The sequence below is a fragment of the Watersipora subatra genome, unplaced genomic scaffold, assembly GCF_963576615.1.
Source record: "Watersipora subatra unplaced genomic scaffold, tzWatSuba1.1 SCAFFOLD_101, whole genome shotgun sequence".
NCBI lineage: Eukaryota > Metazoa > Bryozoa > Gymnolaemata > Cheilostomatida > Watersiporidae > Watersipora > Watersipora subatra.
In genome coordinates, this window is record NW_027045224.1 from 14,512 (window position 1) to 28,221 (window position 13,710).

At 36.3% G+C, this 13,710-nt stretch overlaps 2 protein-coding genes across 3 annotated transcripts; one reads left to right on the plus strand and one right to left on the minus strand.

The window, feature by feature from the left end:
- Positions 1–356: 356 nt before the first annotated feature.
- Positions 357–5,221, plus strand: LOC137410033 (uncharacterized). Of its 2 annotated transcripts, none has more exons than XM_068095645.1 (5): positions 357–450; positions 1,493–1,639; positions 2,345–2,509; positions 3,349–3,853; positions 4,668–5,221. In XM_068095645.1, exons 2-4 carry the CDS (start codon positions 1,562–1,564, stop codon positions 3,469–3,471), a joined length of 366 nt encoding a protein of 121 aa, XP_067951746.1. In that variant the 5' UTR covers positions 357–450; positions 1,493–1,561; the 3' UTR covers positions 3,472–3,853; positions 4,668–5,221. The 2 variants fall into 2 exon arrangements, with proteins under 2 accessions (XP_067951746.1, XP_067951747.1); XM_068095646.1 differs by having other exon boundaries at positions 375–450; positions 1,535–1,639.
- Positions 5,222–10,631: 5,410 nt separating this feature from the next.
- Positions 10,632–13,320, minus strand: LOC137410034 (uncharacterized). Its single transcript, XM_068095647.1, has 3 exons — positions 13,297–13,320; positions 11,544–12,138; positions 10,632–11,351 (listed from the first exon to the last, which is right to left on the minus strand). Exons 1-3 carry the CDS (start codon positions 13,318–13,320, stop codon positions 11,218–11,220), a joined length of 753 nt encoding a protein of 250 aa, XP_067951748.1. The 3' UTR covers positions 10,632–11,217.
- Positions 13,321–13,710: the final 390 nt, after the last annotated feature.

The following is a 13,710-nucleotide window of genomic DNA, read 5'->3' on the forward strand; positions in this document are numbered from 1 at the left end:
ATGGTGGTACTTTTCGGTTGTAAACAACAATTGCAAACGAAATGCGCGCTTCAGCGACCAATCCATTTGCCATGACCCTAGCATTAAGCTATTCTAGGCGTAAGGTGCCGGTGCGTATATCGATATATCATTGATATTCGTACGTTATTGGCTAATAGCCTATAAGCTGCCACGATTACTTATGTTTACGGTGAAAATAACTACATGTATGGACGATTGTTTGCATGAGTGTAAGGATATTACGCTATGCGTTAAAGTCTATCAAAACAATTATTTATTGGAACGGGTCAGGTATAATTGCAGTGGCTCAAAACCTGGTCAGTTTCTGGGTCGTTTTGTAGGGGTTGAGCTTAATCCGGAAATACAAAAGCTTTAAAGTTAGTCGAACCACTGCAAACGTTTAGTTGTTGATAAATCGAGTAGTTATCTATTTGTTTAACAAAATATCACGTAAGCATCTTTTCCAAGCAAATTTTTAATTACAAATATGAGTTCTTTTAGCAAAATAACATAGAGTATTTACATAGCTGTTTATCGTAGTTTTTTCTTGTTAAGAATAAATGGTAACACGCTCACAAAACGGAAAAAATCTTCTCAAAAATACACCATTAGTTATTCTGTATTCGTTTATATTTGAAAAATAGTTATATATTTTTTTAATATGAATACACTTTTGTAAAGCGGTATTACATAAAATATTGAAAAGTTACGATTATGTTCTGAACAAAGAAAATGCATATTAAAACGGTTGTCCACTTTGTTACCATTCTGAGAGCCTAAAATGATTCTATTTTAATTCACTGTAAATATTAGTATTAGCATCTCGTTAGGCATTGATTGTAAAAATGAAGGCAACAGAAGACATCAGTTTTTTATCTTTACTGTATTTGCTGCAAGCACACACTTTTTTAACAACTAACTTTATATTACTACCAAGTCTCAACTGTAGGACATTTTGAAGCAACGACAGTATGTAGCTACCTAAGGAACAACCATTTAATTGTGTATCTCAAATTTTATTTGAACTTGTTACTACAATGGTGCGCTGTCAGTAGCACCGCCAGGCCTAGGCTGTATCTCATCTGTTTGGTTCACAAAAAGTGTAGGAGAGGAGGCAAGGTAAAGCAAGTTTTTGTAGTCTTCTGCAATGCAGGGCAGTTATATTTTTGGACTAGACAGCCTGCCTGTGATCAGTAGTCCTCAGTAGTCAGAGTCGCTTACTGCTTGCAATTTGTCTTAAAAAATTAATTGAAATGCACTGCATATCCATATTGCTTCAAGACCTCAGTGGGTCATCATGTATTCATAACTGACTTTTTGTATTCATCATTTCATCTTCTATATAGACCTACCTACAGGCCTCCCGTGCCTGTAGTCGGCAATCATGTCGGTAGGTTATCGAAGCCTCGATAGCTGAATGACATGATCGCTGACGACAGTCAACTTCTACGAGGAGCCTGAGGGCCTACCAAATATATATTTTTAATTGCAGTGCATTTAAGCATTATGCCGCTCCTTCTTGCCTCATTGTTAGACGAGTCTGAGCAAGCTATCAAAGCCCATGAAATCGAATATGGCAACAAGTTTTACACAAACCATGAGGACGGCATATTCAACAAGCATGAAAGACTTTTTGAAGGTAATCTCATATCCTTAAAGCACTTTTTCTTCACTGCCTAATTTGTGATCTTGCGTTAAAAATGAACATTTTATACCTCGGATATTTTAGTGTAATATTGATGTTGAAGTGTAACCTTGATTGTAAAATGTAGGCCTATGCTTGGTTGTTGTGCAATAGAAGTACATGTCAATAGTAGCTTATATGTTTTTATGCTGCAGTTTGATGGAGCCCTTTTTGGTTTATTTTTGTACCATGTGATCTATGACGTCACAGGCCCTACTTGAAGCAGAGTTGACACAATTTTCATCAGTTCACTAGCAACTCACACTGGATACACACCATCTAAGTCTCAGCAATAAAGGATTACTCTCTATAGACACTCAACTTTTAAGCTTAATTTGACGAAGTGGATATTCGGGTATATACAGACATGCAGTGGATTACGATCAAGCTTATAGTGCAGCCTTGATTAGAAGATATACATGGACTTCAGTGTACAAGCATTGGCATGCAATTGAGATGACATTAAAAATCATTGTATATATTAATAACTACAATCAAGCAAGCAATAAATGTATCAAGCATCATATACATGCAGCAGTTAGTTCCCAATTGAGTGTTAGCAATCAAGTAAGGCTAAAAACCTACAACGTCTTCAGCTAATGAATCTAAAAAATCTGTACCATGTTTCTTAATTTTAAAATTTTATCTGCTCTAATTTAGCAAGGTGAAGATATTTGGAGAGGTAAGAACGTCATCCATGACAGTCAAAGCTATTTATGTATGTATGGCGAAGAAAAAGAGTATGGCGAAGAAAAAGAGTATGGCTGCATGTACGGCCCTGAAAGACAGCAAACCCAGAAGGAAAAGTACAAAGAACAGCGGAGGGTAAGTTACCGGTACACCAAGAATATTTTACTCAGCCTATTATAAGGGATATTTTTGGACAGCAAAACTCGGTCATTGTATGTCCAATATATTTAGACAGGGCTATCCTTCCATGTCTTTGCAAATGCACAGATAGTATAGTATGGATTTTACATAGAGATGATGAATAATATTTATTACTTTTATGGATTTTAAATTGTTTTATTTCTGAAATAGCTATCTTGTAACAAAAGCATGCGTGCACATTTATATTCTTGTAAGCCAAAATCAGAGAATGCAGTAAATCTAAGTCTACACTACTGTGAGGGTTGCGACATGTCTAAGCTGTATTCGATACTTTGCTTTCGGTCTCACAGTACATCAAAGTTCAAAAACATTTTCTCTTCTTTTATTCATCTACACTCTCATAGAAATTTGGTAGAATTGCAAAGAAACACAGACTTGATTGGAATGCTCAGATACCATATCCTTGACCCAATAGCCAGTGAAGTTTACGGCAATCTGTCTCATTTTTCTTGAGAATTTCTCATCGTGAGGCCTCACACATGCGCCAGATAGTATTATATCGCAGTTCACACCTTTGGTTAAACTTGGACGTAATATTTTATTTTACATTGAATATTTCACACCTAAAATTTGCAAAAACAATCATTAAAAGCAAGATAGAATGAAAGCTTATTTTGGAGCTCTGGCAACAAGGCCTTTGTTTGGACTCTTTTGCCAATTTAAATTTAGTTAGATTGTGCCCACAAATATAAATATGCTATACATGTGCAAAATTCATATATGTTGTCACATGGTGTCGATATACATAATTTACGTATTGTTTATATTTTTAGTCACAGAATCCAACAAAGAGACCGCATCCTCAAGACAATACATCTGATAGTAACACGGAGGTACTCACTCACATAACCAGCAATAAAATTTTAGGCAAATCGTGCAATATTAATTATGGTTAAATGTGGAATTTCATTGGTAGGCGAATCTTCAAGCCATTTATAGCCCTAGATTAGTAGCTAGAAAAACGTGAAGTTATAGTAGGATAATGCAGAAGAACCCCTTGTGTAGGCAGGATTAGGTTTCAGAAACAAATTATTTGCTGCCAACTGCGATATTTGTTAAGTTGCCTGTTCACACCCAGCCAAACGTTCAATGCCTCGAGCATTCTGATTTATAGTTCAAGATAAGGAGGAAACGCAGTGCTTGCTCAGGATGGGTAGGAGTAAGAGCAGAGGCTATGTGAGCTTCCATAGATGTGGGGAGCATCTACGAAACGCCACAAACGACAGCATTATAGATGTAACTCAGACACCTGATGTTACTTTCATACCTAACAGTCCGGTGAGTGGTAATATTCAGTAACTCAGTTTTAAAATTAGAACCCTGTTGCATGATGCTTTTGTGTCACTTTAGTGTAAGTGCTCAGTGTCTGAATTGGAGAAAGTTGTGCAGCGATGCTCCCAAGTCTTTGATTCCAGATTTGTAAAGCATATCAAATCGCTGGCATGCGTTTAGCTCCAAATCAAATCACTTAGAAGGGTGACTGCTCAGCTTTCAAATAAAATGAAATTAAAACCATCATCCACTATGTAATTGATGGTTTTAATTTGATTTAATTTACAAACTGGGTAATCCATTTTTATGGTGCTTTAATGCCAATCTCATGATTGGTGATTTGATGTAATGTGCAAATCTCCAATCAGGATTTGGGAGCATCTCTGGAGTTGTTATCAACTCTTTGAGAGATTGATAACAAGGTGCCACAACACCATCCGATTCATAGACTGAGTACTTGGACTAATTTCGCTGTTGTCTTGTACAAGTCAACTCTATGGGCTAAGTCAGTTGAGCAATGTAGGATTGGAGAAGATATATGAAGTCAGGAAATAATTGTGAAATAAAACTACTGTAAAAACAGTAATAAAGTCAGGAACTAGCAAAAGCAGATTTGTCCGGTTCTTTGAGATCGCCAAATTACCTTCCAGCTAATCACAATGTCCAATGTAACTTTCCAATCTACTTCATTAAATTAACAAATAGTATTCTTGTCAAAGTCAAAAATTGTCGCAAATAATGCCACTTGAATACTGCATTCACAGTACTTTACAAGTTCAAGGAGATGTAAATACACATGCTATGATTGTTTTTATTTTAGATCAAGGATCTCCAAGAGGAGTTTGCAGGGAGTAAGAAATGGCAGAGCAAAAATGCTTCCTGAGGCTTTCTAATACAAGCAATATCTAGATAGGCATAGAGCAAGGTTGTTCCCCATAGCTGTGGGTGAACTGGCAATGAAGGGAAGTCACGCCAGATGGCATCTGGCGTGCCCTCTACCTCATTGCCAATTCATCTGCAGCTATAGAGAGCAAACTTGTTCTAGATAGGAATACTTTTATATGCAAAATCTCGAACTGTTTCAGCTTGTACTGTGCTCAATTTTGAGTGAATATATTGATCAAATTAAAACATACCTACATACATAAAACATTCAGGATTTTCAACACTGATTTTTTTTTACATAAACCATACTTATATTCACTTATTTTCACATATCTACATGTAGTATATGTAGCCCTTTTCTACTCTGTTATTCTGTTCTCATTTGTGCTTGTTAAAGGCCTTTTATGGCTTTGGTGCTGATGTGGTAGTAATTAAGTTATGTGCAACATTTTCTTTTTATATCAAATAAAGTAAAATTATTAAACTTTACGATTTATCATGATAGATTCGTCCGATAACTAAAACAACCTACTTCCCATCATTGTTCCAGTGGTCCATCACCAGACATTTTGTCATTGCGCATCGACTTTTCAAACAATGTATGTTGTACAACATCAGCAATGCCAATAGACATACATCATGCTGAAGGTTTTGTGTGTGCTGCCCTCTGATGTTCCAGAATTGGCTACATTGTGCTTGTGGAGGTAACGGGAAAGCTGCTAACAATGATGCACAACAATTGCCACATGCATTATTTATATTGGAGCAAGAAAATACATCATCATGCCAACAAAAAGAAAATATTTTTTGCTCAACAAATCAAGAAAATTTTTTTGGTCACACAATGTTGTACATAAATAATAAATATATAAGCAAATTGACAAATGAATACCTACAGAGTGCGGTCATGTTCAAAATCTAAACAAAGTTAGTTGTTGGAGAAGTCGGTGTTTGTAGTAAAGATAAGATAGACTAATGTCTTCTGTTGCCTTTTCACAATCTTTGTCTTACGATACGCTAACATAAATAGTTACACTAAAATGAAATAGAATCTTCTTTAGCTCTCAGAATGGTAGCAAAGTAGACAATTGTTTCAATGTGCATTTTATTTGGTTAGAACATAATCACAAATATTCAATAACTTATATAATACTACGTTACATACATGTAAGTGCAATCATATTACAACGTATGTAAGACATTTTTCATACACACTGTATAAACGAATACAGAATAATTAATGATGTATTTTTGAGAAGATTTTTTTCCGTTTCGTGAGCATGTTACTATTTCGTCTTAACACGACAAAACTACGATAAACAACTATGTGAATACGTTATGCTAGTTTGATGAAAGATCTCATATTTTTAATTAAAGATTTGTCTAAAACGATGTTTATGCTTTATTTTGTTACAAAAAAATAATAAGATTACAGACTCAATTTCTAACCGACTAAACATTGGCACTTGCTTAAAACCTCGTCGCTTAGTGCCGACAAAACATTTGCATTTCCGGATTAAGCTCCACCTCTACAAAACGACCCAGAAACTGACCAGGTTTTGAGCCACTGCAATTATACTTGACCATTGGAAGGCATGATAAATGCATAGACCGAGATAGTGACAGGGCTAACAGCAGATGTTGATTGATAAGCATTACATGCCAACAGTCGCGTATTGAAGAAAACTCGCAAGAGTAGGGTGGGGACAACCCCTAGCTCTAGATCTCTGCGCTTTAACCAACGCTACAACCTGCTGAATCCAACAGGAGGGAGCTGAAACCAACTCATTTATGCTCTGCTGAACCCAACAGAGTGCGCTGAACCTAACGCTGCTGACTGTACAACCTGCTGAAACCAACAGGAGGGAGCTGAACCCAACTCGCTTCCGTTCTGCTGAAACCAACAGAGTGCGCTGAAACCAACGCCGTAACCTGTTGAAACCAACAGGAGAGAACACAACTCTTGTAAGGATAATTATTTAATTATCCTATTTATTTGTAGTCATTTTTTGTGAGCTTGCTGTTAGTGCCGATTATAAACGATATTTCTCCAACAATAACGACTTTATTATAGTAATACTAATCATGCATCCAATTCAAGAGTCACACCCAAGCTGAACTGCCTAAAAATTAGTGGCAGTATTTATATTACATAAGCGATTGGCCTAGAGATTGACGGTTATCGTTCAAACCGACCAATCATATCGTCTTGCTGACTGCCGAGTTTCTAAGAATTTTCACATACAGAACAATAAAAAATTATCCCTAGACAATGAGCCATTATAGCATAACAATCTAAACACTAACAAAAAGCCCAGGAAATTCTACATATACTGGGTAGCGAAAAGTAAGTGTAAAAAAACATTAAGACATATTTCGATAACGAAAAGGGCTAATTACAAAATCTTATCTCGAGAAAACGTAGAACAAAAACGGAAACAATATTGTTTAAGTAATCTTAAACCACTAACAATTAATTATAACAGAAACTTAGAATATTTTGACATGTAACCATGAACATAAAAAATGTCTTCCAATGAGTGAACGGTAAGAAATAAATTATAGAAGATTGTTCACTGCGTAAAAGCCTTAATAAATGGCGTCTGTTATCTTTTCTAGGTCATTCACTATCCCAGAAGTCTCTTCTCTATATATATATTGGCTACGTCACCTTTTCCCTTTGATCAGTTCACCATGTTTTTCTGCGCCGGGTGTCCAGAGCGCCTTGATGAGCCTGACGTCCATGGGACCGATAGCATCCAAATAAGACAACTCTTCGGAGTTATTCCTCCACGGTCTTTTTCATGGCCACCACTCCTTTCATAGAGTTTGTTCTTTAGAATATCTCGCTTTATTTTTACGTTTACAACACTATCCTCCCCTAAAACTTCATTCTGTCCCAGAATGGCATTACTTCTATGGCAGACATCTAAGCGGTAGTCCGGTAGGTGCTGACATAAATTAGTAGGCTGGGTTGGCGGAATAGTGTGATCCCCCAGCTTGGATATCTCTGTGTGATCCTGGAGCAGAGGGACGGGTTGCTCCATCACCTCTGAATCAGGAGGGCGATCCGTTGGCTTAGGCAGTTTTTTTCTGCATATTCTGGTGGTGCTTAGTCTAATATCACTTTCATATTGAATAGGGTTTCCCCCCTTGCACTCCATTTTAAATTTCTGGTTTGTCAGATACTTGCTGATGGTGCAGAGATTAGCATCTCTTGGTTTAAGTTTAGTACTGCATAAACTGAGTGTCACAAGTGTGAATCCAGTATGAAGCAATATTTTATCCCAACTTCTAACTGTGACTTCAGATAGATGGACATACACACTTTCATTATAACAAAAGCTAGTGGTACCTCGGCAGTCTAGTTTGGTTTGAGAGCATGACAGGAGTGTCAAATAAAAGGGCAGATAATAAGCATATGCACAATAGTTCTAACACATGGAAGGCAATTGGGTTACGCAGTAATTGGTGGGTTGGTCTTGCGGGCTGACAATCACGAGTTCAAATCATTTATGCTGCATTATTTTTTATAGGTCTTATAACCAATATAAATATGTTGACCCCAACATTTGGTGGGATATCAATATCTATTAAGCCCGGTTCCAATATATGCCGCAAAGCACCGGCAACAGCACCGGCAACAGCACTGCAGGCTATCAGAGATGAATTGTGAACCTACACGCCGGGTACCGCCGGTAGTTGCCGGCAGTCAACGCAAGAGTTTAGAGCTATTCAAATTTTGCGAGAGCCGCAGGCAAAACCTTCTCAAAGTGCACTGTACAGGTAAAGGTCAGCATTATCGAAACAGCATAGCGAGCGAACATTCTTTATTCGGTTATTAGCGATGCAGCTTTATGTGAACAGAAGCCACCGGAGCCTAGCGTCGCAAACGATTTGCTGCACATTATTACCGCCGGAGTCTCGCAGCCGATATGGGAAGCAGGCTTTAGGAGCACATGCTTTCTGCAGGCTCGTAATGTAAACATTATTTTAAAGCTAGTTGATTTTCTAAGTTTTGGCAAAGATAAGCAGGTAACAATAGCAAAGCAAATACTTATTAACCAGAGCATATAATAGAGGTGAGTGCTTACAATACGGGCTGTTCTTGCTACTCAACAAGGGTTTCTATATACATGAAGCATCATCAAATTTATCAACAACAATGTGACTGATGGGTATTACTTGTAATATTTACTATAATAAGAACCATGTCTGTCTGTATAAAAGCGCAGGGTTACATTTGAAAAAAGATTATATCACGCAGGATATGAACTCGCAGCGTTCTGCATCAATACCATGTGTGCTTCTTGTTCACCTTCCAGTAGTTTAGAATTATTGAGTATAGATGGTAGAGTAATTGTTTGTATTTTATTGGCACACATGATGATCTCTCATAGCTTACTAGACTGCCAGAGCCCTAGTTATTAATAAGGTAACAAGTTAGTCGGTGTGATCTCCTCCTGAATCCAAGTGACTAACTCTGGAGCTCATTGGTAAGATCTGTTGACTAGGTTTCCAGAATTATTCAATACATTGAAATTGGTAGCTATTCAAATTGATATTGAAATTCAATCATTTTGGTAAACATCTAATATTTAAAGGAACATATGGCAGTTTATGAATTTCTGCATGTGAACTGCAGCTGAACATGACAAGGTCGAATGTATGAACACATGCCAGACACAGTAGGAGAATAGTTGGGTCACCACATTTTTCTTGTAGCAGTGAATGAAAACCAGCTGTTAGTAACTAAAACAGTAGAAATAATTTTATGTCACTTTGGGTTTTCCTATCAATTAATAGTATTCAAGCACTGACTCATTGCAACAGGCTCTAGCCGTGCCCTTTTTGAGGCTAGCAAAACATTAATAACTAAATAAGTAACGTTTTTGTTTTTATAACGATACAGCATCCTGATGGAGTCATCTACTCCTTTTATAAAGAAATTTCAAGGTGAGTGTATGAAATCATAAAGTGCACCTAGTTACCATTTTATTTTTAGTTATAATATTTATATCATCTCCAGTAACTGTTACCGTTTGTGTCCATTCACTAATTCTGGTACTTTCTGGAGCCAGAGGTTTTAGCTAATAGCTAAATACTATACCGTCTTATGGTATATTTTATTTTGTTATATTTCTTGTGCATGCTGTATTATTGTTTTATCAGATAAATTATGTATAAAGTTTTCACCATATTCTTGAATATTAATGTAAGTCATTTTACTTATTTATTTCATTCATTTTATTTATATTAAAGTCTCAGCTCAGAGTATGTTGAATAGTTAAATCCTGATAAATTGTAGTTACATGGTAATCTATAAATATGCTGAATTTCTGACGCCAGAGCAAAGAGGGGCAGTGGGAATACTCCTCATGCATTACTCTCACATGGTATGGAAAAACTCAGTCTAAGTGTAGGGCCATGCAAGCTGCTCACAGGTTTAAATACTTGCCTTCCTTTATAAAGCCGCTGACAGTTACCCTATCAGCTGCTACACCTAGTCTGATGTCAAGGTCAAAGATTAAACATAATATTTTTTATGTAATTCAAAATTCTTTACAGCAGTCAGCATGCAAAGATCCTGGTCAGCTGTGTGATGTCGGCAGCAGTTCAGCTCTAACCTGAGTCATTGTTAATAACTTATGCTGACCCAGTGACTCTTTTTTAGTTGATTAGCAACCCATTCGTATGTTTGAATAGCAAAATTGTTCAGCCTGTTCAGCTATTGATAGCCTGTTTTCTTTACCCGAGCTATTGAGGATCTAAATATCTAGTAGTCAGGTGCTGATGATGTATAGAGCAAATCTTGGCTAACATTTGAACAAGCAAGTACCATGTCAAAGTTATACTGCAACATATAGACAAGAGAGTGAGAGATGTAGTAAGAACTTCAACAACACAGTTTAATGGTAGACTTATAGTTGAGGTAAATAATATATTACTTACTCTTTATTCATAGGAATATATGAAAAAAACTGAGCTAGTAATAATATTAGTCACTTTTCTTACATGCATAGAGTTCACTTTTATTATGTTCTACAATCCTTTATATACAGTAGTTCTGTTAAATAAGGAACATTCCAGAAGGAAAGTCATGTGATCAATAAATATTATCATTATATAACTCTGTTGGCTCTTTTATACTACAGTTGAATTGTGAAACCACGCCATGAATATTTACAGTGCGTTTAAATCCTATATTTACATACCAAGATACATACCAAGATAATCTATAGAAACACTAAAATTAATACTACTTGTTTATGTGTATAATGCAAAAACAATATATTGTTTTAAGACAGTTTCCGGTATTGGCAATAATATGTTATTACATAATTGTTGCAGATGTGCAGATCATGTACAATGATATATGATCATTAAAGATGTGTGTATCATGGGTATAAATGTATTTTTATAATATATTTTGGATGTTGGAGTCGTTAACATTGAATATTTCACAAAGAATATTTCCATATTTACTATTTACCATTTTTAATATCACCACACGCTCTCAGTATGGAGTGCCTTGGAACGGGAGGATTCTCCAATGAACTAGTAATGAGAGTGCCATCAGTGCTGTTTGATGACACCGATGATTCATCTTTCACTTTTTCTAAAAAAAATGATTGGATTTATTTGTGCTTTCAAGCTACATTACTTATGTTTTCTGGTGAAAGTGAAAGCAGAGGAAAGTCTGGAGGTAAATAATGAAAGTGTTCATAAAAGTAAAAACTAATAAACATGCAAAACTTCAGATTATTTTTTTTGCTGATGGTTACATCATTTCCATCTTTTCCATACACACCTCGGCCTTTCATCTCCTCACTACCATGTGTATTCTCAGCATATTGCATATCTATTGCAAGGTCATCACAGCTTTTTACTTGAGCCTGCGTGGTTTCAGATTCAGAAACTTTCTGGGTATTACGTGCTTTGTCCCTCATTGCATAAGCATCGGCACTTGCTGTGCATGAGCTGTTAGACTCTGCCTGATTAGTGTCGCTAGCTTTCACAACAGAGTCAGTATTATCCCTAGAAGTGAGAACGTTTGATGGTGAGCTCCCCTCTGCATAATTTGATGAGGTTAACTGAGGAATAGCTACATCCCTAGCTAGGCTAGAAAAATCTTCAGAGGCTATAGTATCAGAATTGTCTAGAGTAACCCCTCCATTTATATCATCCTGATCATGACATCCTTGGACACTCCTGGCTGTTTGGATGTCAACATCCCCCTCCTCTAACTGGTAAATAGCAAACGGATCTGAGAAAGACCGAGTAATGTCTAACTCATCAGAATCAACAGATGACAGCGCATGTGGTGTAGACTCGACTGCTTCAATCTGTATTTTTCCTCGATTTTCAACAGTGTGAGGAGGTGATTCACTGAGATTAACCGCCACCTGAAACGAATTGGCAATACACACTGTCAGCAACAGTCAAATTTCATGTTTGAGATATTTCTTGGCGATCTTATTCCTCTTGCTATGACTACACACAGTGAGCACTGAAGAGAGTACTGGTCAATGAGTGTCAGGTTCATAACTTCCGACTTTTTAGGAAAAAAAACAAACTGCTATCACTTCTAGGGCGCTTTCAGATTCCCTACACGTTGTGGGTATGTGTACATGTATATGGCACATGGGTGGCATTTTATTCCAATTGAATACTCCTTACGACTGCAGAAAAAATATGGTAGTTTTTTCACTTGATTAAGGTACAAAATGTTACGTTACAACCAAGTTGCGTAGCCTCATCAGCATGTGGAATGCATTTATCTCTACGGCCAATTATTGAAAAATATAGCTCAAGATATTCATCAATAGTTTAATGTTTATAGGCTATGCTAACTGCTCTGGTGTAACATCAGGGCAAGCCAGGACTTTCTTTTCAAACAAAGCCTCCACATCAAGCATCTTAATAGGTAAATTTCAGTAGTTTGAACATTCTATTTTGTGCTGCATTTAGTTCGATTTAGATGAATTTTTGTTAGCTGTGAAACAAAAAGCTCTCATAACTATGATATGTAGCATTTGTTAGACTCAATGGAGGCTTCACATTAAAGGTTCATGTCAAGTTTTTAAACATTTTATTACAATGTGAGGATACTGTTCTATCTTGAGATTTCATTTACTGTCTCAAGTGATCTGACTGTCAGGATGTTTAAAGATATTTAAAGGCGAAAAAACTTGATCGCAGTTCAAATGCTCAGAAAGAAAAAACGCACCCAGATTTCCTCAAAATGGCATTAATAGTCGTGCATATTTTTTATATGTGATATGTATACGTTCACACCAGCATTGGGTAATCATACGTTCACACCAGCATTGGGTACTCATATGTTTACACAGCATTTAGAGGAAAACAATGGGACAAATTCTAACCAAAATATCTTTAAATCATTTGAAATATCTATAGCAGTGTACGTATCTGGGACTATACTTGAAGTTTTATTTAAACAATCCTGAGCAAATACAAAATAAAACATATGTCACTATATATAGAGATGTGTAACACTGCAGATTGAATGAACAGCCAATGTCACAACGAGAGGGACAAACATGAAGTGCGACTATTGACGTCATTTTTGAAAAAGTGATTTTCTTCTGAGCATTTTAAATGCGATCAAATTTATCAAGTTATGTTAATTTTAATCTTGAAACATCCTGGCAGTCAGATCACCTAAAACGGTACAGAGAATCTCAAATGATAAAAGATATCTAGACTTTCTAATAAAATATTTTGAAATATGATGCTAGTAAGCGATCAATGAAAGTAATCTAGACTTGCACACTACGCTTACTGCTTCTAGCGAGCTGCTCTTCCTTGTGTTAGTCTAGCAAAACATTATCGAATTAATTGTTACATGATATACCTTACCCGCCTTAGCTTATTATGGCATAGACTTATTATGGCAATAACTTACTTAACAAGTTGTATACCATTACTGTTAACAAACTGTAGATTTCACCTTA